Raw genomic sequence first — 24,284 nt, forward strand, 5'->3', positions numbered from 1 at the left:
ATTTATTTATTTGATTTGTATACTGCCCTTCCAAAATGGCTCAGGGCAGCTTACAATTAAAACAAACCACTAAAACAGTAAAGAGCTAAAATAAATTAAAAAAAATACAACAATTAACAATTTTAAAACATTTTAAAACAATTAAACAATTACAGTGATTAAAATCTGGAAATCGGGTTTTTAATTTTAAAATAAACCAGATATTAAAACCCCCCAAATTTAGGAAGCTGAGAAAGCTTGGGTGAAAAGATGGGTTTTCAGGTGTTTTTTGAAAATTGCCAGAGATGGGGAGGATCGAATCTCAGCAGGGAGCGCATTCCACAATCTTGGAAATCGTGGTCAATATGGATCATGTTAATCACATTTCAAACTCTGGGAATTAATGTCACTATAAAGATTCAAAAGAAATTAAATCTGAATTATTAGCAGTTAACAGTAAGGAATATGGAATTTTAAGAGGTACAATATATCTTTCAACAAAGAACCTCATATAAACACTATTGAAGGGACTGAGGAAAGTATAAGGAAACCCCTTGACAGCTGAACAGTTTTTGGGAAATGATGCTCCAAATTGCATCTTTTGGGCCTGGCCTATACACATAGCAGAATGAAGTGCAATCGATTATAGTACTTCCTGAGAGTGCAGATGAGGGGTGGGTCACACCTTTGAATGACCCCTTGTGCAAATATAGCCCCTACAAGCTGTGCCATCCTTTGGGGGGGAATGATTAGGCGCTATTGTCCCAAGCCATATGCCATTCTTGGCTCAGTGGTGGCAGCCTGGAGATGCCAGCCAGAAATCTCCCTGTCCCTACCACCCTAGAGCGTGGCTCCTGCTGCAGTAGCTGTGCTCCCAACCCGGCCAGGCTCCTGTGGCAAACTGCTCTGCTGTTGCATATTGTGCTGCTTTGGCTGGGGTGCTCGTCTCTCTGGTTTGCCCAGGGAAGAGTGCAGCCCTGCCAGAGCCACCATGGCATGCAGCCAAGCAAAGGATGTCACAGGGCCCCGGCTGTGGTGGGCAAAGGGAGACTCCATGCAGAAATCTCCATGCTGCTTCGCCTTACTAGGGCACCACTCTTCTAATGGGAGGGCATTTCAAAGGCCTCAATGTGCCCCATTGTTACTAAGTGTGTAGGTTCCAGAGCCCAGGTTGTCTGACATCTTCTCCTGTCTTTGTCTTTTATCCCCCCTGATGGTGAGGGTGTTTCAACTACACCCAAATGCTCTTCCACATCCCATCGATTACTGAACTTCTCCCCAGAAGTCTCAACTACAACTGAAGCTACTTCCTCCTTGTCACTCTCCCTGATCTAAATAATCTCCCACACTTCTTGCAGACTTATGAGAGGTTGCTCTACCACCCTGTGGGAGGGTGTCCACCTCTTGCAAGAACTTGCTGGCCAACCAGGTCGCCACCCTTTTTATTTGTGGTCATACATTTTAAAGCACCATCAAACCATTCTCTAGGACCATCAGACTATTCTCCTCCACACCTCTCTCTCTCTCTCTCTCTCTCTCTCTCTCTCTCTCTCTCTCATATGTGCACACACACACACACACACACACACATGCTTGCTCCCCTCGACTTCCTGCACCCTTGCCTGCCTGTGGTAAGCATCTTTCCCCAAGCACATCACCAGGCAAGGGCATACCAGAATGCCCAAACTAAGTTATAGGGAAATGATAGAAACCTAGGAATTGGGTGGAATTAGGTTTTTGAAGATGTTTATTATCTGAGTGTGCTGCTGCTGGTGGTTTTTCATAGTTTTTTATTCTGACTTAAGATTTGGGGTTATTTTGTTTTTAAATTATGTCCTGGTTTTATTCTTTGTATGTTGCTTTAGACACATTAAAAAGTCTGTCAGCAATTCATAAATTTTGAAAATTAGTGATGAAATAACCTTCAGAGCAATCTCTTACTCAGAAGTGATGCTTGTAGTACACCCTACTCCCTTCAATATTCTGAAAATAGTCTCCCTTCTGCTTAAGAAAATCATTATTTTGACCTTCAAGTGGAGATATTTTTTCAATATTTTTCCGAGTTTATTTTACAACAAATGTTGAAAGAGTTTCATGTTCTTCCAACAGTGTGCAATGTTTTACTTATCAGAATGCTTACCAGAAGTAATGATTTCCCCTATATATTTTTGCACTGATACATTGTTATAACTGTTTACCAAGACATTTTATGATGATCTCATATTTTGAATCACTGTACTATATAAAATAAGAGTTGTTGAATATATCAGACGTATGGCAGATGTGATTAGTATAGTTGGCTCATTGTAGTTACTCTTTTTATTGGCCTACTTTGAGCAGGGACTGATCATGGAGTAGAAGTGTGTGGAGGCTGGAAACCACTTTTGCTAATTTTTAAAGAATCTTGGCTTTATTCTTATGACCAGCAGAGAGCAGCAATGATATACTTTGGATAAAACATTAAGACTTAAACTATTTTTCAGGATTCTTCCTTCCACACCACACAAAGCTAATTTCTTGAATGCTTAATGTAACTTTTAGCTTAAATATCTGTAATGAAATTGGCTGAAAAGAATGAGAAACGAAACAGAGGAGGTAGGTAGGTAGGTAGATTTTATTTCGGTCATTGACCAGTAAATGAAAACAGTTACAAAAAAGTACATTAGTACAAAAAGCAGTTACAAAAGCTCAGAATGGATTTTACAGACGATATAACAAAACTTGGCTATTTTGCAAATAATCTTTTTATTGGCATTTGCCAATATGAAATTTAGATAGAAATCATCAGGGCGTTCAGGGAGGTTTTCCAGCAAAGGAGAAATTAAACTTAAGCATATATCCCTATTTAAAAAAACAGAGGAAATTATAGTATTTATTTTGCTAAATAATTCCATTGGGCCAGCTGTGTAAAGGGTCCCCAGCTTTTGAACCTGGATATCCCGCAGCAGGCACAGAAGTTAAAGGCAAAAATAATACCTCAAACCTATTTGTAAAGAGTAGACTAAATGTTTAGTGTGTCTGTGAACTATATGAAACAACACAGTAGAGATGTGCAAATTGATTCGGGTACAAATCAATTTCTACCCTAATTAGCTGATTCGGGTGATTTGGAGACAAAACAAATCACCCCTGTGGTCCATTGGCTAGATTCGGGTACAAATCAAATCGCGCCTGAGTTGATTTGGATAGATTCGAGATTTGGACACCACCTATTAATTCCCCCATCTATTAAAGATTCCCAGCTTTCGTTTTTAAAAAAGTTAAGCTCTAGCCCTTGTAGAAGTAGAGTTGTGGAACAAAATGTGTGGTCCTTATTTTTCAAGTGTTTGGATTCTTTAGTGTATAATAATTTCTCCTCAATGAATCCCTATGAGAATTTATTACACACCTTCATTTCTTCTATTCATTTTGACTGTCTTTTCAACAGTGCCTACTGTCAACTGCCATGTGCCAACTACACCCCACACCCACCCGCAAGGCAAGGTCTGCGGTGTCATAAACTGCAGTGTCAGTTTATGTTCTAGAATTTTTTTAAAGAGTTTAGGCTCTTTGGTGTCTAATAACCTTTCCTCATAATGAATCCCTATGAGGATTCATTACACACCAAAGAGTCTAAACACCTCAAAAATTCCCAAAATATAAACTGAGTATCCAGTAGCTTGTGGGTTGGGGGGTAGCTAGAACACGGGATGCCACTAATTCCCTACCCCCACCTGCAAAGCAGTGGGGTCAAAATGAACAGAAGAAATGAAGATGTGTAATGAAGACACCAAATAATCTAAACACTTCAAAAATACCAGGGGGTGGGACTGAGTACCCCAGTGTGTGTATGGGGGGGTGTAGTTGACACATGGCTGTTGACAGTTGGCACTGTCCATTGATAGTCAAAATGAACAGAAGAAATGAAGGGGTATAATGAGTCCTCATAGGGATTCATTATGAGGAAAAGTTATTAGACACCAAAGAATCTAAACATTTCAATATTCCTAAAAATTAAAATGAATACCCCACTGCCGTGTGTGTGTGTGTGTGTGTGTGTGTGTGTGTGTAGGGGGTGTGTGTAGTTGGCACATGGCAGTTGACTGTTGGGACTGTTGAGTGACAGTCAAAATGAACAAAAGAAATGAGGGTGTGTTATGAATCCTCATAGGGATTCATTATGAGAAAAAGTTATTATACACCAAAGAATACAAACTCTTGAAAAATAATGACTGCACATTTTGCTCCATAATTCCACTTCTACAAGGGCTAGAGCTTAGTTTTTTTTAAAGAAATGAAAGCTGGGGATCCGTGTTAGAGTTAGGATATGGCAACTTCAAATCCCCATTGTTTCCTATGGCAGAAATGTCCAAAATCAGTAAAAACAAATTAAAATCTTTAAAAGTCAACCAAGTGTCCCACTGTCTTGAAATTTGGGTGGTAGGTGGCACCCATGGGGACCTACCCATCAGCCAAATTTGGTGTCCCTAGGACCTAGTTAAGTGGTCTGACTTGGTTTGAATCAAAATCAAAGCAAAGCAAAACCAAATCAAATCTGGGGTGATTTGGTGGCGGAGGTAGATTTGGACACAAAACAAATCATGGGTGATTTGTTCTGGGCACAAATCAAATAAAAAAAACCAATTTGTGCACATCCCTACAATATAGAGCCTTTTCAACATTAAGCTGACCTCCTAGAGTAAATGCTTTTTGACAGTACCATCATGCTTAAATTGGTCCTCATTCTTTATTAAGCGGTTCTCTCAAACCATTTTGATAATTTTGTTGAGTGGTATATAAATATCCGTAATAATAATACTAGGATGTGACCATGTCTTATGCACCTCTGGTGTGTAATCGCATCAATTCTTAATTACTTAAGGGCTGTTCAGACATGCAATTTTAAATACTACATTAATGCAGTATTTAAATTCTGTATGAGGGGCAGTTCAGATGAACCTCTCCACATGATTATGAGTATGTAGGATTGTTAGGAAGTCCAAACATGGGCCCCCAGGCAATGTCCCGCTTCTAAGAGAGAGCACGTAGTCCAGGCCTGACTACCCATCAGAAGTCCAGGAAAAGGTAGAGTCTGCCCCGCTGCCAGAAGTTGCAGAAGGAAAACAACAAAGGCAGGAGCTTAGCCATTGCTCTGCATCCTAGGGTGACCTGACCCAGGCATTCTGACACCCTGAACCCGCTTTTCTTATGATGACTCTAGCCTTCCTGAGACCCGGGGCAAAGTGACCATAGCTCACCTTTCACCCAGTTTCTTAGCTGCACTCCTGACCTGGACACTGATGCCATGGATGATGCTAAATTATCAAAGTCAACAAACCAATATACCTAAAGTCAACGCACTACTGCATCATGAGGAAACCCTATCTTTTTGTCTTGCCTCCAAACCCATTGTTCTTGACTAGAGAGATCATCCCCAGAAACCATTAACTCAGACCAACATTAATTTAGCACATAGCTTCAGTACACAAAGCATCTTTCCCCCCATAAAAAATAGTTAGCCAAAGCCCCTCCAACTTGTTGTGGCCTCTGCTTTTTCACCATCACACACCCCCTTCTTTGCTGAGGACCCAGGTTTTCCTTCCTTCACATTGGACAGATACTACAGGGAGCTTCCCTATTTCCTCTGCTCCTGGGAATTTCCTCTTCTCTCCCCAGTTTCGTGTGTGTGAGTGAGAGAGAGAGAGAGAGAGAGAGAGACACCATCAGGTCAGGCTAGGGGATTTTTATTAGGTCCATCTGCTCACACATCATCCTTTCCTCTCTCCCTTCCTCTTAACCTAATTTCGCTCCCTGGTTCCCATCATGCTCCTAGGATTGGCACAGAATGATGCCTTAGTCTGCCCTCCATGGAGAGTTGGCAGCTGGCTCTCCTTCCTCATAAAAGAAGCTGCTTCCTTCTTACTTTCCATGCCCTCTGTTCCCGATCCTTTGGCCAGTTCTTTTGACCGGCATTTCTCTCTCCTCTTTCCCCAAACTCTTCTGGGGTCATCTTCTCCCTGCCTCTGGATCTTTTGTCCTTTTTAACTGGCTTCTCCTTTTCCCAAAGTCTCTTGCCTCCTTTCCTCCCTCCCTCCCTCTCTCCCTCCTTCCCTCCCTTTCTCTCTGCTGGCTTCTTCCTCTTCCCTTTCCCTGAGCCTCTTTGGGCTCCCTTCCTTCCTGCCCTTGGTCTCCCTGCCAGTTCTTTGACTGGCTCCTCCTCCCTTCTCTCCCCAGGCTATCTCCGGTAAGCAGACAACCCTACTACCTCTTCTCTTCCTCATCCCTCTCAACAGAAGACACTCATTTTAACAGTTACAGAAGAGGTAAAGTGTCAGGCCGAGACATGTGCACATCTTGTGTGTTTGAGTAACATGGGAATCTCCATGTTAATATCATAAGTCAACCTCTTACTCTGTACTCAATCAAATATATTTTAATTTGGACTTTTTAAGCCTATGGTTGTAGGGAAACTGTCTGTTTTATAACCACACTACCAAGATCCCACAAGGGGAATAAAGGAATGATTTCCCTCAGAACCAAGGCATCTTAAATAACCCTTCACTGTACATCAGTGTCCTAGTCCTGTTCACTCACAAACCCGCAACTGTTATTTCAGTGTAAGAAAAGGGCGGGGTGGGGGGGAGACAGAAGCTCTCTAAATTCTAGCATCATTCTAATAGGGCCAAATTATTATGGATTATTATATGTGCAAACCTGCTTTGCTCTAGCAGTAGAACTGCACCATGTTGCAGAATGGGGAACAGATACTTGAGTGGGGGCAAAGTGAGAAGCCTTGTAATCCCTTGTGTTTGTGTAAAGGAGTTTTCTACATCATAAACTATGGCTCCAGAGAATATATTTCACAACTAGGAGGGAAATGCATGTCTAAAGGTACAGGCCAATAAATGCAACACGCATGTCAAATAAATAAATAAATAAATAATCAAATAAATAAATAATGTATCAGTTTCACATATTGGACACCCCAAATTTCTACTCGTCTTAATTGAGATATTCACGTTTTATCCTTCTGTTTCTTTGGATTTGGGAGTATCTTGGGAGGTAATCTTGCTGTATGACTTAAATGAAATGCATAATTTTTAGAACTCTCTCTGATATTAATTCTGTGTTAATTATTGTTTGGAAATTTCATAAAAGTTTCCATTAAGCCTTCACAACTTGATGAGCTGTAAATTCTGAAATAATTGAGCCGCCCACATTCTGGTCTTTAGGTGATATGAGTGATACTTTTATATTAGCATTTAATTAACTTGCAAATATTATGCTAAAATGTGGAAATGCTGGCCAAACATTGTGTAGCTGGATTCAAGGATATCTTTGTTTAAGGCCAGTAAATTAAAGGGGTCAAGCAACATTCTGGAGAAAATAACTTTTCAATTCCCTCTAAATAATTAAACTATGTTCATGTTCTAAAAAGTTGCCTAATCTCAAAAGGGTTTTGTTGAATCCTACAACCATTCCAAGCTGATTCAAAGCAGCTACCATTTGACTGTAACAATGAAGATCAATGGACTTTTGTTCATTTTAATGTAATAAGAATATAATATCAACTTGCTACAAGCACACATGATTGATGTATAGAAATACATTTGAGATTAGTGTCAAGGGATATTTAATCCAGTAATGGTATTAATTTCCGTTCATTAAAAAGTTGATTTCTTGTCAGCTCAGTGTTGGAACAGTGAATAGCTACTTAGCTATAGCAATTCAGTTCTAAGGTTTGGGTTTTTTGTTATTGTTGTTTTTGCTCAGGGCTGTAGCAAGGTTAGAGGTGGGCTCTGGGACAAAAAGTGAAGGTGGGCTTCCCCCACCCCACTTCTTCAGAGAGATATGAAAGGGAGAGCAAAGAGTAAACTGTCACCAGCCAGCAGACCCCCCTCTCTCAGTGGCCCAGGGACATTTGCTCAGTTGTCGCTACATCCTGTTTTTTGCTAAGCATAGGAGCTTAGGATGGAGTATTCCAGTAGGCTGGAGCAGCATCTGTATATACAAAAGTCAGTTTCAAATGTTCTGTTTCATACATACAAAAGTCAGTTCTGAACATACTTCAGTGAGTCTGCTACACAGTTAACCCCTTCTCCAGCCCACCGACACGGAAGTAGGGACAGGTAGGGAATAAGCTTAGCCCCTGCCTCACTGCTTTACCGCCGTATGGCTCACATCTGCTCCTCTGGGGAAAAGTGAAGCACTGCCTTTTAGCATACTGTTGTGGTGGGGACACCCACTGATTTAGTCCCCACAGGAGGTGCAATGTCCACAGGCCTGCCTTTGACAGACATACCTGCCATGATTAGGGTCATTTTGCCATAATAATCAGCAGTTACAGAGCTTTTGAGAGTTCGAAGTGCTTCCCCTGCGTTTTCAGTAATCCTTACAATGTCCCTCTAAAATAGGTCAGTGTTATTATCCCCACAGTGCAGATGAGGGAAAGGCTGAGGTTGAGAGAAAGTGCCTTGCCTAAGGCCACCTGGTGACTCTGTGCCTGAGATGAGGCTTTGGACTTAGCAGTTCAAACCGTTTACTCAGTTCTTTGAACTATTTAAAGTTCAAAGGTAGTAGCAGTATTAATGCTAGGTAGTAGCAGTATTAATGCTAGTTTTGATACTAATTACAATTACTACTATTATACCTCTTGTAGTACCATTCAAATTGGTTTGAATTTTTTTTACAAAATATTGGTAAGATGAATATAGTCCCTTTTTCTTTTTAAAAATTGTAATCCTCTAATTGATCTGTTTGCTGCCTTTGGCTGTGATCCAATGCGTGCTTATTTGGAAGTTTATCCCATGGACTCAGATGTTACTTATAGGAAACATGCATAGGATCAGACTACTAAACCTTAGCCCCTACTCAAACTATGTCTAAGTATATGCAGCTGAAATTATCTCACCTTTTCCTATTGTTTACCCTCACCTACATCTTCTTCCCCTCCAACAACAACAACAATAATAACAACTTAATAACAATAATAACCAGGAGACCTGGTCTTGTGGTAGCAAGCATGACTTGTCCCCATAGCTAAGCAGGGTCTGCCCTGGTTGCATCTGAATGGGAGACTTGATGTGTGAGCACGGCAAAATATTCCCCTCGGGATGAAGCCGCTCTGGGAAGAGTAGAAGGCTCCAAGTTCCCTCCCTGGCTTCTCCAAGATAGGGCTGAGAGAGATTCCTGCCTGCAACCTTGGAGAAGCCACTGCCAGTCTGTGAAGACAATACTGAGCTAGATAGACCAATGGTCTGACTCAGTATATGGCAGTTTCCTATGTTCCTATAGGAATAATGCCAACATGTTGTTTAAATTATTGTGATTATTACTAGCAGTTAGTAGGAATGCCAAAATGAAATGCAAAATCCATGGCGTCACAGTGTAAAAATGAAGTCCCTTCTGGGTAGGGTGGCCAAGTACACATCTCTAAAAAGAGGACACATGCAGTCCCACAAAAGATGACATAAATTTGCATAATATCTGTATGTCCAAACTGTACGTTATATTAATAAGATGCTAATTTAGACAAACACCCTACTTTTTTGTGCCGCAAGGGAGGTCACACTATAGTGTAGCAGCTTCCATGAACAAGTGCGCCGGCCTTCTCAGTATTTGCACTGAACTATCTGGAAATTCTGTTTATAACAGACAAACTATTACTAGGTAGAATACAACACTGCCCAAGGGAGCCTGCCTTACATCATCTCTATACCCTTTTCCTTTTCCTTTTCATAATTTTCATTCCACTTTCAGATGACTAAACAAGATTTTACCTGCACAAAGGAAGCCGTACACTAAACATTGAAATTACAGAAATGTATATATTATACACTTTTCATCATTAAATTAAAATAAAATTTCATTGTTTGAGAGAGCTTTGCCTGGGGTTAGCTAGTTTCATGTTGCTTTTGCTGCTAAACTAGGACATGTTTCTTTGTTAGTTTTATTTTTGTATTTATTTTAACAGTTGTTTGTAACAAAAGAGTGTTTTATATATTTAATAAGTATTTCTGGTATAACTAAGCCTTCTATCAAGCCAATATTCTAATGTTAGGAAGGGAGAAGCTAAGTGCAGAGTAATATTTTACTATATATATCTTGATAGCTCATATAAGAGTCTCTTTATGTGAGCAGTTTGACCTTGTGTAAAAGGCCAAACTGCTCATGTAGTTTGTTGGGGTAAAGCCTTTTATTCAGCTCAATAAGCAGAACCTTCAGTTCGGTTCTGATGGCATTAAATCATAAGCCAGGGCTGAAACCACAAGTGCAGCCCTCCAGCTGTTTTTGGACTGCAACTCTCATCATCCCTAGCCACAGTGGCCAATACTCAGCAATTATGGAAATTGTAGTCCAACATCTGCAGGAGGGTTGGAGATGCAGGAGGGTTGGAGCCCTGTCATAAGCCATGATCTCTGGGTGTATATATCATATAATCTTTTCCTATTTTTACCCTGGACCAATTGGTACTAATTGCTCTCATACTGATATTCATGTAAATGGGAGAGCTATCGTTCCTATTGTTCTACATATGGCTGAGCCATCAAACCAAATGGGTGAGGCTATTCAGCCTCTTTCACACTTATTAATAGGGATGTGCACAGAACCGGTTCACAGCCCTTTATGGGCCTCCGAAGTGATTCGAAGGACCGGCAGTTCCACCAGTTCGAAGGTGGAAGAGGTCTATCTTTAAGAGCGGGGAAGAGTGCACTCCTGCCGCTTTCCCCTCGTCGGTGTCCATGTTTTTCAAAGCCCATCGGGACAGCAGCATACCTCCTTGCCACCCCCTTGCCCTCGTCTTCCGGATATGACCAGAAGTCACTGACGTGCCTGTGTGTGATGGCATATGCAGGTGCGTTAGCAACTTTTGGTCATATCCAGAAGACAAGGGCAATGGGGTGGCAGGGACGTACGCAGCTGCCCCAATGGGCTTTGAAAACACTGATGCTGGTGGGGGGGGGGGAAGCGGCAGGAGGGGTGAGTGTACCTCCCCCACTCTTAAAGATAGACCCCCACCGCCTTCGATCCTCCATGTCGCATTCTGTGAACATCGCTACTTATTAACCTAATATATCCCAATATCAGTGGTGCCAGACACAAAGAGGTACTTTTCTCTTTGATGTTTTGCCCTTATAATAAAGGCTGATCCTGTTCAGAGCTCTCTCTGAGTCCAAATTGTCTGTGCCAGACCTCCTGAGACCAAACAATGTAAAAAAATTTGTGATATTGGACATAGGATTGTTAAAACTGTGCTTTATTATTTATTTATTTGATTGATTGATTGATTGATTGATTTTTATACCGCCCTTCCAAAAATGGCTCTTTAATACTTCAGATCCTAAAATCCATTATTTTGCAACTAAGAGCCAGTTCAGATGATAACTGCAGTGCATGATTAGATTATTCTACTCATGTACGAATGATCATCATAATGGAAAACCATACATTCTCTACCCTGGATTTAAATATTAGATGTAATGTGGGATTTAGAATGTAGGGTAATCACTACCATGTACCATATGATTAGATAACCATCCATATTGCAATGTGGTCTGTACTGCCCTCACCCCCTAACATAGTGTTCAAATTGTTAACAGAACAGAGTCCCAGATTGGATCATCCAGTGATGTAGGTGGGACTTACTTTTGGCACAATTTTTTCTCCCTCCCTAACTTATTTATTTATAAATAAATAAAATTTCCCTCCCCCTACAATTTCTCACTGCTGGGATCTGACATAGCATTTTGCCCAGGAAGATCTAGTCAGGTTGGGGGTGAGGGATTGACACAGAGAGGTTGGAGGGAGCCCAAGGTGGGTGGAAAAAGCCAGACTACCAGGCAGGTCCCTTAAGGCATAGGAGTTACCCCTGGTCCTTGCCGTCTCTTCCAGCACCCCACGTACAGTTGCAAAACTGTGTCTTTTCATTCTCCAGCAGAACTCTGGGGCTGTGGGCTTGGAAATTGTGAAGATTCTTTCCTACAAAGGGGAATTCCCCAGTTTGAAAATCACTCTGAGCCGGGTCTCATGATCAGTGAGACCCAGTTTCAGGAGCTGCGCGGAGAGAATGGGCTAAGCCTCACGAGCAGGGAGGAAGCCCTGGGCAGCCAGATCGGCCGCCCACACGATTGCCGGCTCCGTGACAGAGCCGGCAGGGGCTGGGGAGCTTGGGGGCTGCGCAGCCCCCGGAAGCTCCAGTATGCCCTGTGTGAGACCCCTGGAGGCAGGAGGCAGCTTTTCGCCTCCCCTCTGGGGGTCTCCTCGTGAGTAGCCGCGGCACGGAGCCGTGCCATGGCTACTCACGATTGGAAAGCCCGGGTTTGCGGAGCACTTGCTCCGCAAACCCGGGCTTGCGGGAGGGCCAAAAAAGCATGCTAACCACTTGTAAGCCTGCCTGCGAGTCCGGTGGTTTACACCGGCAGCGAAAATTGGGCTAGGCTCTCCGAGCCCGATTTTCACTCCTCATGAGAATAGCCCCTCTATCTATCAAAAGCTGCCTGAGCCTCACTCACTCACTGACATGAAACTCCCCAGACCAACACATAAAAGATAGAAACATCTGTCTAGTTTTTTCTGGTAGGTTCCAGACATCACCCAGACCATTAAAAATCAAAACAAAACCCCAGACTCCACAAAAATGTGTTACTTTCCCAGAAAATGTGGGGAAACTCTTCCACTGAAAAGCATGTGTAACACTTTCTTTACACCATGTATGGGTTGTTTTACAATTGGCTGTGTAATCTTGCCTTGTGGGATTTCTTTTCCTCCAACTTTCCATATAAATGAACACAATTATAACAATTCAATGAGAAATTTGCACTTTAAAGTTTCTCTTTCTTAACACAAGCAACAGAATTTGCAAAATAAGAAGAGTTACAGTGACCTGATCAGACTCGTGTGTCCCAAGTTGAGGTTTTGTTGTTGCTGCTGCTGCTGGCTTGTTTGTTTGTTTGAAAGTTCTTTCTTGGCTGTGGCACTGAGATACAGTCTGCTGTTGCTATCCCCTCTTGCTGTTGCTGTCCCCTCTTGAAGTGCTTGACTAACAAGCAGAAGGTTGCTGGTTCAAATCCCCAATGGTATGTTCCCCAGACTATGGGAAACACCTATATTGGGCAGCAGTGATATAGGAAGATGCTGAAAGGCATCATATCAGGCTGTGCGGGAGGAGGCAATGGTAAAGCCCTCCTGTATTCTACCAAAAGAAAACTACAGGGCTCTGTGGGTGCCAGGAGTCGAAATTGACTTGACAGCACACTTTACACTTTATTAAACTTGCAGCCCCCTGCTGGAAAAGCCTATATCACCTAATGTTTTAGCCCTTAAAGAGCAAGGGTTACACCTCATAGAGATAGGAAAGGCTAGAGTCAAAGATAGATAAGAGGTTGATATTTGGAAAAATGCTTGCAAACTGCAAGATTTATTTATTTTTTAATTAAGGGCCTACCTGAGGTGCATTCTGACATCTCCAAGCATGATCATTTAATTTGTGTACCTCAAGCTAGCAAGTAGGAAAGCATGTCTCCATAGAAGACAAAGGAACCAAAGCTCTCAGTTGTGCCTTGGAAAAGAGTTGCATCTCAACAGCTGATCACTGTGCATGACTCCTGTTTTATGTACTTCTGTCTATGGGAAGATGATGTGTTTGAAGCAGGAAATACAACAAAGGAAACCTAGGAACCATAGGAAGAGGGGAAGTGATAGGCCTGTGTCTGTGAAAGGAAGCTACAGTAGGATTCCAAACATGTGATCCCAAGAATACACTGTACCCACATTGGTCTGTTAATCTGAATCTTTTTTCCAAAAGGGTATAAAAAGCCACGTATATACTAATTGCTTGTTTAAAAGTATCATCTGCAGTGGTCCTAAGACTTTTAACCTCCTGGCTTACTAACATCTAGATTTCTTTATGCCTTTTGGGATATTTTCAGTTTAATTGCCTATAAACTGTGCCTTCAATGTTTACTGTAATATACTAGTCTTTTTACTGTATTACAATTCTGTGCTGAGTTGTATACTATGTTAAGCTCTACCTATGTCTGCTTGGACCATTTTGCTACTGAAAGACTCTGGAATGTTTTGGGGTTACTCTTGGGCTTAAGGGAAACAACCTGTGCTGGCACACTTGAACTGTTCCTTGGGTGAGTTGGGGATTCAGAGTACTTGTATTTCAGGTGTCTAGCAGTGTTCTCTCTAATTTTTTTCTTCTGTGTACAGAATGAGTTTTGTTCTGGGCAGCAATATCAAGGCAGTGTGTGCACACATGCATCCAGAATGGGGCCTTCCTGATTCAACCTGAGCGGGATCTAAAATGAACTGAGCAGACATTTAAAAAACTTGTGAGCACAGGGAAGTGTGCATGCCTTAGAGGGGACACTGGTGTCCAGCCTTCCTGGAAAGGCTGGTGGTGGCAGCGAAAAAACCCTTTGGGAGGAAGACTTGAAAACTAAGGTATTGCATGATCATACCTCCTTCACAGATCTCACGTACTATTGCAGCAGCTTCCATGAGCAGAGGCTATTAGTAAGAGGAGACTGGTGCTCACAGAGGTTACTGCTGAGGTATTATGACTTCTTCTCCCATGTTACACTGTTCATGTGAGAAGACCAGTCCTATGAGCTGTTCTGTTTGGCCAGCTCTTAGCACATTTAACATATTAATCAGTCTAACGACATGTTAAGTCTGAAGATGAAATGACAACATCCTATATAATAAAAGGCTAAGTGAGTGTCCGTGGCTTTGGAATGTTGGCGTCTGCGTCCCTGTCTCCCTGGGCTGTTTTGGGCCTGCGCGAAGCGCAGGCCCAGAACAGACTGAGGGAGACACGACCGCCGACACCAGGCGGCCATGCTGGCTGGTTCTGTTGCTGCCGGCCGGCACTCTGGGAGGCGGGAGGGAAGAGGAGACCGGGGCAGGCGGGCAGCAATCTGGCCACCGGGGACGGCACTCTGCGAGGCGGGAATTCCCCTCCCGGGCTGAGGAGAAGCGGAGATGCCCACCACTGCGGCAGCGGGTGGCTCCCGGTTTGTTTAGGGGTTGGGAAAGGCGTCAAGAAGAGGAGGACGCGCAGGAGAAATGCAACCTGCCCAGCGCTCCTTCCGTCTCTTCTCGAGTCGCGGAGGAACTCTGCGCGGCCTCACGCGCCTCCCCGCTGGCCAACACTGTTGCATAAGGAGCGGAGAGGCGGCGGATGCTCCGGCCCCTGGCGGCTCCTCCTCTCAGGCCACTGAGGCCGGCTGGTGCATGAGGAATGCGGACTGGCTGCAGGCCAACATAAGCCCGGAGCAGCCCTCGCCTCTCCCCGGCCGCAGCTGACCGCCTTCACCGCTTGCCAGCTGCGTTGGGTTTGGTCTGCTCCAAGCAGTTCCAAAAAGCCCTTATTAAGCAGGAGCTATTTAGTGTGGGCATGAGAAAGAACAAGCCTGCCCCGCAGCTGCAAGCTTAACTCGGGAACTTGAGCACTAATACTAATAGACGAAAGTGGTCCTGGCCAGGTGAAAAAAAGTGCACTGAGAAAGTGCAGATTAAAGTAAAAGGGCTTGAGGATGTCGGAAGAGCCCTGCTGGATCAGGCCCAAGAAAATGTAAACTGTAAACTGTTTGCCGCCCGGGAGGAGGAGCGGAGGGCCAGTAAGATAAAAATTTAAAAATGCAGGGGGGGAGGGCAAGAGGGAGTGGGGCCGGGGGGAGGGGCAAGAGGAAGTGGGGGAGGGGAAAGGGCAAGAGGGAGTGGGGCACTCTTGGTGGCGCCGGCGGAACTTTCCCCTACTAGCGCCCGTTATTTTAACGGGCTTGAAAACACTAGTTATTTATATATGACTAGAAAAATCACAGTGTGAGAGGCCTCACTTCAGGTATCAGATTGCATTCCCCCCCCCTCCGCCATCTTCCTGCCATTCAAGCTGATGCTTGGTAAATGAAGAATTGTGTTTATAATAAACATACCAATATTCATTCTGATACCTCATTTTACACAAAATATTTTTCTTTTTAAATGGATTCCGCCCCCTTCTCCTCCTCCTCCTTAATGGATGTGAGGGATATGCTGATATTCAAATCTGAAATGTATAATTGTGTTTTGGAAAAGCGTACTACATTTCTTTCAGATATTTCAATCTTCTAGGACAATATCATGTTACAACCAGAGAAGGCCAAACAGGCAATTCATACAAAAGGGTTCACTTTGCTCTAATTCTTTTAGAAATACATGGTAAAGTGTGCCGTGAGTCGGTGTCGACTCCTGGCGACCACAGAGCCCTGTGATTGTCTTTGGTGGAATTCAGGAGGGTTTACCATTGCCATCTCCCGCACAGTATGAGATGATGCCTTTCAGCATCTTCCTATATCTCTGCTGCCTGATATAGGTTTTTCCCATAGTCTGGGAAACATACCAGTGGGGATTCAAACTGGCAGCCTCTGGCTTGCTAGTCAAGTCATTCCCCCGCTGTGCCATTAGGTGGAGTACCCCCATTATGGAAGCACCTGAAATACTTCAACCAACCCATATAAACATATGGGGAAGAGTGTGGGTGAGCATGCCTGCCCCACACCTGATGTGCCATTATGTCATACCGCGGGGTAGTTCATCTGCAGTACCTGCTACATGCAATTCAAATACTATGAAGTATTATTTGAATAATACATGGTGGAGGCCGAGGGCAGTTTGGACAAACTACCCTCTGCAATTAAGCAGTGATGCACTCGGTGCAGGGAAGGACTTGCCTGTCCATGCTCTTCCTCCACATGAGTAAAAGGGGCCAGCTGGAATATTTTTAACTTGGCCAATATATATAACACATTTGCTGACTTTCGGGCCAACAACTAGATGTGAAGGCAGGAGTTCGATGATCAGATATCCTGTGGCTTTTGGAATTGATAAATGTAGCTAGCTATAGGGATAAGATTCAGAATGAGCCTGCAGTATTGGGTGTGGGGGTGTTTTTTAAAAATACTTTTTCCACACTCCATTTTGCCAATACAAAATGCCCCCAAGCTGGTATTTGCCCCATAGAGGAAAACAAGATACAGGTATGTCGCTGCTGCTGCTGTGGCTCCAGTCTGAATAGCCTCCTGACCAAAATTGTGTTTACCGTTAAAGAAGGAGAAAGAGAAGAAGAATCTCTTACAACATCACATGTGGTTTGGCCCAGATCTATGCTTCAGTAGAGTGGAACATATAAGCTTTTGTCTGTGTGTTTAAATAGTGCTAGCATTATTTAAATTACTTACTCTTGTAGTCAGAATACCATGGGCAGTTCCGGCTATGATTTTAACTCTGGGTAGCTAAATTTATATTTCTAGGTTAAGCAGTTTTAAGTAGGCTGTGCAATTTAGCCAAAGTATGCTTTATCAAAACTATTGGGATTTATGTGATTAAATAGCTCGATCAGACAATGTTATTATTATCACAGCCCCCATGTTTCTGTGCTAAGAATGTAAAATAATTAGCCTGGTTTTGAAAAACCCATAACCTAAATTTTCATAAGTATGAGTGATTTTTGGAACCAGTTTGAGAGAAATGATATTTAATTCTGAAAACGTCTGACATTGCCTTTAACAAGTTGCAAGTAATTTTGAAAGGGGTTTGCTTCCAGAAGGATTAGGGCTGAGAATTGCTTAGCCAGTATTGGTGGAAAAGCTTATTATTTTGTTTCCTGAACATTGCAAGAAAGAGCCTCCTAACATATCCAGAACTGAAGTAGTTTAAAGGCTACTCATCCTTTATGGCAGAGCATGCATTATGTAATAATGTCCAATCGAGATGTAACCAGAGTATGTAGCAAAATCCAGGGGAAAAAACCATAGTTGGTGCACTGGCAAGGCATTCCTAGCTGCTGGATTTGCAGCCCAATTCTGCATATTCTCATAGTCAACCATTGAGACTTATTCCTTAGTTAGCGTGTATAGGATTGAAGTACAAAGAACCAAGAATTTGTTGATCAGATACTTTAAGATGACAGTGTTGTATTTGGCTTTGTTATGCAGTGTTTGATATGGAAGAATATTCAGATTAATCTGCTGTGCCATCTTCTGAAGCTCCTTTCATTTTATTAAATGGATAGGTTTTCAGTTAAACAAAAATGAGGACATTTCTCCTACTAATTTCATCCTGGTTGCCTTTAATTTTATTGTAGCATCTGGCATTAGGGATGTGCACGAATGGGTTCGGAGGTCCTTTTACGGACCGGTCCGGCATTCGGCTGGTTCAGCGGCGGAGGGGAGTTATCTTTTAAGGAGCAGGGAGAATGTCTAAACAAATAAATCTTTATGGCTTTCTGTGTGTCATAATGGCTGCTGCTTCACATGTAAGCATCATGGTTAACTAAATAAATTACTTTCCTACTAATGGCTATCAAATATACTGGGCTTATGGACTATATCTGATTGAATATTCCTAAATGCCTTATAGGGATATGCAAGCTCTGGCCAGTTCAGCGGTGGGGGGTTACCTTTAAGGAGCAGGGAGTGTGTCCTCCCCACCCCCATGTTTCCCCCGCCAGCGCTCTCGCCAAACTGGTACAGCATGGCAGAATACCTGTTTGACGCTGACCGGGGCTGCTATTCTGGTTCCCCCTAGTTTTCCTGATATGTGGGGTTCTAGCAGCATAGAGTTGCAAATGGTCTGGGTTAGTTGGGACTTCCCATCCTGCTTCATCTCTTGAACCTGCCCCCACTTGATAGGGTTCTAGATCTGGGGTAATGACAAATGCTTCAGGGTGAGGAGGCCATGTGAGAGAACTGGGGGAACCGTTTTAAGTTTTGCAAGAGAAATCTGTGTGAATAGTTGGGTCTATTATTATTTTCTCAGGGCCTAAAATAGTCATAGGTCCAGATAGGCTAGCAAAAGTCTGCAAGCAAGTTGTGTTTTTTTCTTCTTCTTCACCAATTTCCTTTCTATGCACTGGGCTTTTCCGGTGAATTCCTAGCAATACATAGTTGAGAGTTATTAGTAGATATCTGCTGTTATCATTATAATACTTTTTTGTTTTATTTTAGACATATACAAGAAATGATTAAAGCAAGCAAAAGCATTTGCAAAGAACTGTATGAAGGTAGGCATGATAAAGGTCACAGTTACAATCCAAACGTTGTACATTTAGCCTGTTTAATGCTGTTTCCTTCAGGCTTTAGTAGTTTTGCTGGTCTACAGGGGACCTGAAAACAAACAGAAGGGAGGATCTCCCTCCTCCCTGATCTTAACTATCCTACCCTCAGAAGGCTCAAAGGCTGCCATAGCTTTCCTTTTAGTTCTTGGCAGTCCCTGCCAGTTTTCACTCTTCACTGAAATATTGTTCATTCTTTTGATGTTCTTGTAAAACAACATACTTCTCAGCAGTTATTAAGATTTCTCTGCTGCTCTGTGACTGTGAGGCTCCATCTGTTCTCAGTTTTGATATGAAATGCTAGAGGTGTCATTGGGCTAAATTATCACAAACATTACATTGATGTTTCAACAACAACAACAACAAGAAACGTTGAATATCTGAATACAAAGGTGGTCTCCAAAACTGGAGGGTTCCTCTCTCATCCTGTCTTTTCTGTGTTCTGTGCATCTGTTAAGGGTTCACTAAAAGCAGGGGAGTGCTGTTGCTTTTATGTCTTCCTTGTGAGCTTGCTGGGGGCATCTGTCTGCGCTCTATTGGAAATAGCATGTTGGACTAGAACTAGGTTGGTCCTTTGTCTGATGCAGCAGGGCTCTTCTTCAGGGGTGTGTAGACTGTTTGCTTTCCCTGGGGCAGACAGGCCAAACCTGGGGTAAGTTGAGTATTAATGTTTTAAGAAGTTTAGATAGAGATGTGCACGAACTGGTGCTTAGCTGGTTTGGTGGGGAGGTCCGGTTCAGCGGCCGGGTCATGACATAGGCCATGCAGGGGCCCATTGTGCATGTGCAGCGACCTCCAAAATGGCTGCATCAACTGAGGAAAAGTATGGAAAGGGCCAAAGAATGCCCAAACTGAGCAATTTTTGGCATTAGGAAGGCCGGTGGGGGGGAAACCTCAGAGGACACCCCCCAAGCCTTGGAGAAGCCCCCTGGAGGGGTTTAGTACAACAATATTTTTTTAAAAATGCAACCCCTTCCCCCAGCAAGCTAAACTGAACGGGGGGGGGTGTCCAAAGGGGGCAAAACCAAACTGTTTGATGCCAATTTGGACATCACTTAGAGCAACTGTTGAGAGGGTGGACCTTTCCTAAAAAGGAAAAAAACCTGGGAAATTCAAATCAAAGGGACCAGCCCAGAGGACTGGGTGGGGATTCCTGGCTAGCCACCGGAAGACGTTTGGGCTTGCTAGTTAGTCTGTCCTGAGGAAGCATCAGGCTGAGAGCTGCTGAGGAAATAGGAAGGCCTGTAAGTAATAAGTGTGGACCAAGCCAGTTACACACGTGAGAGAAGGTTGGTTGTTTTTTTAAAAAACTGATTGCTTGGAATCTTAAAATCTGTTTAATGAAAAGACAATTATTCTTATTGCATACCTTTACCTTTTAATCTGATAATAAATCCTTGTTGCTGAAGTGTGCTACTCTTAATTTTGGGTCTGCCTTAGTCACACGCCTCTGAAAGCCTAAGATTTGCTCAGCCCTTTTTGGGAGGGTTTTGCCACTTTATCCCCCCCACCACCACCAGGAACCTTCTATGGAGTGGGTTTCCCCACCTCAAAATAAAGTGGATGGTGGCAGCCTAATGTGAATCCCTTACAGACAAGGCTTCTTCAACCCCCGCTGAACTCCCTCCTCCTCTTCTGGCTCTGGCAGCAGTAATGACAACCATTCATTGGCCTTTGAACACATTCCTATCTGTTCCTTACCAGCACAGCAAGTCCTAGGATTACTACTTTTTAAAGACTGAAACTAATTTGTGTTCCTAGAACTTCAGAGGATAATATTTTCTGTCTGTCTTTGGTGCAATCTCCCTTTTATTGTAGTCTGTTCTTGATCGTCACACAACAAATCTCACTGAGATTTTTACATTGAATTCTGTATTTGGAAATAGAGTAAGGTGGTGTTTTTTGTCCAATGCAGCGCAGGCCGATCTTCCTCCCAAATGGGGCCATGCGGGCCTCAGTTTTTGGATGGGATCAGTGGTGGAGAGAGGCTGGCGGTAGCCCGTGTTTGGCCGCCTCCGCAGCCCATTTGGGAGGGAGACCACGCCCCTGCATCTGATGTCAGATGTGGGGTGTGTGGCTAGCCAGCCCCATGTGTCTGACATCAGATGCGGGGGGCGAGGCCAGGGGGCTGCGGTGGTGGCTGAGCATGGGCCGCCGCCAGCTTCTCTCCACCACTGATCCCTTCCAAAGCTGAAGCACCGAACCTTTTGGGAAGCAATGACACCCCAGGAGAACTACGATCAGGGCTCAAAGAGACCCTGATTTTGAGCTCTTTCAGCTAGATTTTTATCAAAGCTTCTTTTGCCCAAGTTTGACAAAGGAGCCAGTTTTTCATATCTATCTGTCTGTCTGTCTGTCTATCTATCTATCTATTTCTCTTGAACGTACCTGTCGCTAATCCTATGTGTGGCAGCTCTCGTGAGAGTTCGCAAGCAGCTGCCGGATAGCGGCGGGGATGGGCAGATGGCAGCCAGGTCCGCCAGCAGTCAGGGAGGGAAAGAGGTGGCCAGGCTGGCGGGTGGGCAGTTGGAGAAAGCAGACTGGGAGGGAGAGAATGGACTGGGGCTGAAGGGGGGGAGAATGGACTGGTGAGAATGGACTGGCGCTGAAGATGAAATGAAGATGGGGGAGAGACAGGGAGAACTAGGGGTCACAGATGCTCTGCGCTGGATCAGCTAGTTTTAATTATTTTCCTTCTGTGTGAATAAATGTACTTGTTTTTGTTGCATCTTAGGTTTATGAGTGGAGGAAGTGCTTGCCATAAACAGAAATTGGGGTCTCCATTTTCTTGGCTCGAACCAGTAAAGTTAGCAAAAAAGAAAGTAACCCCTTGAATCTGCCCTTTGGTTCCAATGCTAAGGTTACACATTCCTAGCTAAAACACTTGCCACAATCTGACCAAAATTAAGCACTTTTACATCTCTAATTTCAGTAGGAAGTTTGCATGTATACTCCACCATTCATAATCAATGGAACCTAAAACGTGCTTAAATTTAGTTGCATTGTGCCTCTTGGTAACTTGCTCCTTGAGAGCCCATTCATATTTTACTAAAGAAAGAAGTAAATAAAAGCAGGGAAAGGAAATCAGCACTGAATTGTGTTTTCTTTTTTTCTGGCTTCTGATTTTATTGTGAATTATGGACCTCATCTGTGACCTCTAGAGCATGCAAACATGCTGTTACAGGTGAGTTAAGAAAGTTCACTTCACATAGTGGCAGAAAGAGGCAAAGAAGCCAGGCAAGCCTCTCTAAACAGGGTTGACTATTACCATTGCCGCAACATCAATCACTTGTCAGGATGCCATTCTGGCAACTGAAGTGGAAAGTTTCCATCTGAGTGTCTGTTGCTTTCTGGAACTGTACAGGTACTCTCTACATGAGGCACTAGAATAGGGTGGTACTGGTACTACATGTTACTAGTGTGAGTAGGAGATTAGTCACTGTGCAGAAGCTGTTTCCAGCAGTTTTGACATGACAAGGGAAATGTCACACGGAGCAACCTAAATTTGGTGAGCATTGACATTCACATGGGGGTGTCATGGGACATTTGCATGGGAATGTTGGCAATCCCAGATGCATTTTGGCAGTCCCAGATAGATTTTGGTGAATGCCCAAAATCTCAGAGATACACCAGTGTGTGCTCACAGTCATCTAAATGATTGCCATCATCCACTTGTCTGGATCTTAAAAGTGGAGAAATATATATATATATTTCATCTGCGATTGTCAGCATTTCTGTGTGAATGCCAGCATTTACCCAGTTAGGGAGCAATGTGCTTCAGCTGTACACAGCATGTTCAGATGAAGATGGACTGCCCACTGAAGAGGGCCTACCCACAGCACACTATTCTTGTCAGGTCTGTCACATTTAGAAACCTTCACTACATGAAGCTCAGCTATCACAGTATTTAGTCTTGAAGCACCCACTCTTTGTGCCTTGTGGTTACTGTCTAGGACACAGAGAGTCATCATAGTGGTGAGGTTCTGCACATTTACAGTAAGTGATTCTATGAATTTTGGGCCCATCAAGACCACTCAAAAGCAGATGAGCAATCCCTTTAGTGTGCTATACTCCTCAATCTTGTTAAGATAATTAACGAAGAGAGTTGCAGGTGAGCTCAGATGACAGAGCAGGTGGTCCAAATATTCTTTGTTTAGAATATCTAGACAGCCACTTTATACAATCAATAGAACCAAATGGTAAAACCTTTCCTGGACTGTACCACTTCTGCTGAGTGCAGAGTTTGAATGTTTGACTGTTTCCCCTTAAAGGAAAAACAAAATAACATTGAACATAGAAAGCTAGTATTGATCCTGTCCATAGCAGTCATCCCTTGCCAATCGCGAGGGTTATGTTCTGGCAAAACCTTGCGGTTGGCAAAATGGTGGTTGAGGCACAATAGAAATGAATGGGAATGAGATGGTTAGTGGAACTGCAATCCAAAATGGTAGGGAAAAAATCACTTTAAGAACAGCCCTGCTGGATCAGGCCCAAGGCCAATCTTGTCCAGCATCCTGTTTCACACAGTGGCCCACCAGATGCCACTGGGAGCTGACAGGCAGGAGTTGAGGGCATGCCTCCTCTCCTGCTGTTACTCCCCTGCAACTGGTATTCAGAGGCACTTAAAAAGGTTGAAAAATTCCAGGAAGTACAGTAATCTGGTGGAGGGAAACTCTCTTCCCTCTCTCTCTTTCCTCTGCTCTCTCTCTTTCTCTTGCTGCTCCTATCTCTCTTTTTGTTCTCTGTCTCACTTATACTCAAGTTGTGGTAGGTGAGACAGTCTGCAAAAACCCAGTCACAGATACTCAAAACTGCGGTTGGCGTGGGATGACTATACTTGCTGGCATCCTGACAGACGCAGTGTGAAGAAGCTCCAGAGCTGCTTAAGAGTCCCCAACTAATTCAGCAGTGCTGTATGTTAGAGATGTGCGAACAGGTTTGAATCTGAACCTGTTCGAAATCAAAATGGTTCAATTTGATGGCTCGATATCAAGCCAGCCCCCTCCCCATTCGACTCAATATGTAGTTATTGTACTTACCCCCTCCCACTGTCTTCTTCTCCAAGGCCACCGGGGTGTGTGTCCCGCTGAGGTTTCTCCTCCCCTACCGATCTTGCTAATGCCAGAAATGGACCAGTTTGGGCATTCTTTGGGCCTTTCTTCTATTGTGGCAGCCATTCTGGAGGCCACCGTGCCTGGGCAATGGGCCCTGCCTGGGCAGGTCATGA

At 43.5% G+C, this 24,284-nt stretch overlaps 1 protein-coding gene across 19 annotated transcripts in view; it reads left to right on the top strand.

Annotated features, from left to right (window-relative positions):
• Positions 1–24,284, top strand: part of KCNIP4 (potassium voltage-gated channel interacting protein 4) — a 598,831-nt gene that overhangs the window by 381,644 nt on the left and 192,903 nt on the right. The window contains exons 1-2 of one of the 19 annotated variants that reach the window (XM_053252528.1): positions 13,666–13,732; positions 18,951–19,006. The exons of 15 other annotated variants lie outside the window; for them this stretch is intronic. In XM_053252528.1, the coding sequence (XP_053108503.1) occupies positions 18,964–19,006 (43 nt within the window). In that variant the 5' untranslated portion in view covers positions 13,666–13,732; positions 18,951–18,963. Of the gene's footprint in view, positions 1–13,641; positions 13,764–18,950; positions 19,007–24,284 lie in introns of those variants that run through there. 3 more of the 19 variants (XM_053252524.1, XM_053252539.1, XM_053252529.1) reach the window with 3 other exon arrangements.

Source organism: Hemicordylus capensis, chromosome 5 (assembly GCF_027244095.1).
Source record: "Hemicordylus capensis ecotype Gifberg chromosome 5, rHemCap1.1.pri, whole genome shotgun sequence".
Classification (NCBI taxonomy): domain Eukaryota; kingdom Metazoa; phylum Chordata; class Lepidosauria; order Squamata; family Cordylidae; genus Hemicordylus; species Hemicordylus capensis.